Source organism: Chaetura pelagica, unplaced genomic scaffold (assembly GCF_000747805.2).
Source record: "Chaetura pelagica isolate M959 unplaced genomic scaffold, ChaPel_1.0 scaffold132, whole genome shotgun sequence".
NCBI lineage: Eukaryota > Metazoa > Chordata > Aves > Apodiformes > Apodidae > Chaetura > Chaetura pelagica.
The window spans coordinates 17,096-19,063 of NW_009952709.1; the positions used below are offsets into that span (position 1 = coordinate 17,096).

A 1,968-nucleotide genomic window follows, 5' to 3' on the forward strand; every position below is an offset into this window, starting at 1 on the left:
CTTTTTCCAGGCACGCTCGTAGGGAGTCACCAGCTTTTGGGGGATCGTTGGCATAGCTTGATATGCCTTGCCCTGGAAGAGAGTCAGGCTGGGACAGGGTGATGGGAATGGCTGGGCACAGAGATTTGGGGGCAGGAGGACATGGGGCAGTGAGATCTGTCACCTCTTAGCAACACAGGGTGCTTTGCCAGGGCCCCCTGGTCTCCCAGGACCTGACCAACCCACACTTACACACCTCTCCTGTGGTTTCCCCGTATCTCCCACACTTTCAGCAGGGTGCCCAGCTCTGTGGCTGAGCCCTTCCCCAGCCAGGGCAGCAGCCTGGGCAGCAGGCCGGCCAAGGTGGAGGAATGAAAACCCAGAGCAGCACCAAGGTGCTTCAGCCCCACCAAGCATGTGGGCACCACACGGTGCTGAGGGCCCCCAGCCATGCAGTGAAGGCAGTGGGGAGCCAGGGCCACCCTGCCTGCAGGCAGGGCTCCCACTGGGCCAGCAGTGACAGCCTGGTGGAAGGAGCTGGCCAGGCTGGGCAGGCTAAAGAAAGGGAGGCCAGATTGTCCCACCTACATGCAGGGCAGCACGGAGCCCATGGCAGAGGAATACTGACCCTGGACATCACAGGACAAGGCCTGGCTGACCACACCAGTGTTGTTCTCCTTGTCTGAGTCCCACTCGTAGACAAACAGGGAGGTGTGGGATGAGCCTGCATCAAACACCATCCCATGCTGGAAAGAAAAAGCAAGGCATCATCACATTGGTGGGAGGAGCAGCAACCTGGCCCTGGTCCCACCATGGTCCTGCCAGGGTGGTGGGACCAGAGGATGCCCCAAAAATCCCCTCTGTAAGGCCCAGGTGCCTGCCCCGTGGCAGAGCAGTGTCCCTGCTTGGCCTCAGCACGGGTGCTTCTCACTGGAGCTGAGGGATTTTCTCATTCTCCTCCCAAGGTCTGTGCAGCTCACTTAAACATTTTTGTGGTTGTTTCCTCATGCTTTTTTATTTTCTTTCTTGGTCACATACCTTTTCTTTCTACACTGGCCCCACCTTGGTGGCAGGAACAGCCCCCTCTTCAGTGCTCTCTGCTACCCCCATGGCTGTGCCCAACCTTGGCTGGGGCTGGCAAGTTGAGGACCACCCATAAAGTCCTTCACATCACCTCGAGACCATAGCAACCCTCTTCCAGCAGCCAGAGTGGGATGCCAAGCTGCAAAGGAGGGCTGGGAAGAAGCTATGATGCTGGTGCTGTTATGTGAGAGGGTCAGGGCAAGGCTGGTGGGAGCTGGTGGGAACAAGGGCCTCCTGGAGGTGGATCTCCCTGTGGTGTGGTGCCCTGGGAGGGAAGAGGGAGTGAGACAGGGCTTTGCCCTCTCCAACTGCCCCAAGGTAATCTCCTTGAAACATATCAAGCATGTAGATGGTGGCTGGATTCAGAGGAGGCTTCCCTGCCTCCATGCCAGGTGGCTGGGCTGTATTTCTTCTGCCTGCCTCTTGTGATGGAAAGAAAACACCCACCCAGCTGCTGCAAGGGCCTTCTGACCAACCACTACCTCCTAAGCCTGAAGATAAGCTGTTGTCTCTGGGCACCTGCCCAAGGTGACCAGTCTCTGCGGTGCTGCTTGGGGACCCTGTTCTGGGCTCACCTTGACTGTGGGTGGCAGGGAGACGTCGTCAATCTCCACCAGGCTGAGAACAAGGGCTATGATGGACAGTGTGATCAGTGTCCCAAGAGTAGCAGTGCTGAAGTGCTTCTTGTTAGCAAAGATCATGGTGAAGGCTCCTGCAAACCCACACCCAGGAGAAAGGTGGTTGGACATGGCAAGCTGGGAACAAGGCAGTGGAAGCTGTGAGGAGATCAGCTCCAAAAGCTGTCCCCAGGCTGGCACCAGCTCAAGGTGTGTAGCTTGGAAATCCTGGTGAATAATCAGATCTTTACCTGGGAACAGCAAGATTAGGATAAAATAGGGAGGGCTG

General features: G+C 57.1%; 1 protein-coding gene across 1 annotated transcript in view; it reads right to left on the reverse strand.

The window, feature by feature from the left end:
• The window catches only part of LOC104385823 (ectonucleoside triphosphate diphosphohydrolase 8-like), an 8,639-nt gene extending 6,876 nt beyond the window's left edge, over nucleotides 1-1,763 (reverse strand). Inside the window, 3 exon segments of the mRNA XM_009994323.1 lie at nucleotides 1-72; nucleotides 608-725; nucleotides 1,638-1,763. Coding sequence (XP_009992625.1) covers nucleotides 1-72; nucleotides 608-725; nucleotides 1,638-1,763 — 316 coding nt within the window.
• Nucleotides 1,764-1,968: the final 205 nt, after the last annotated feature.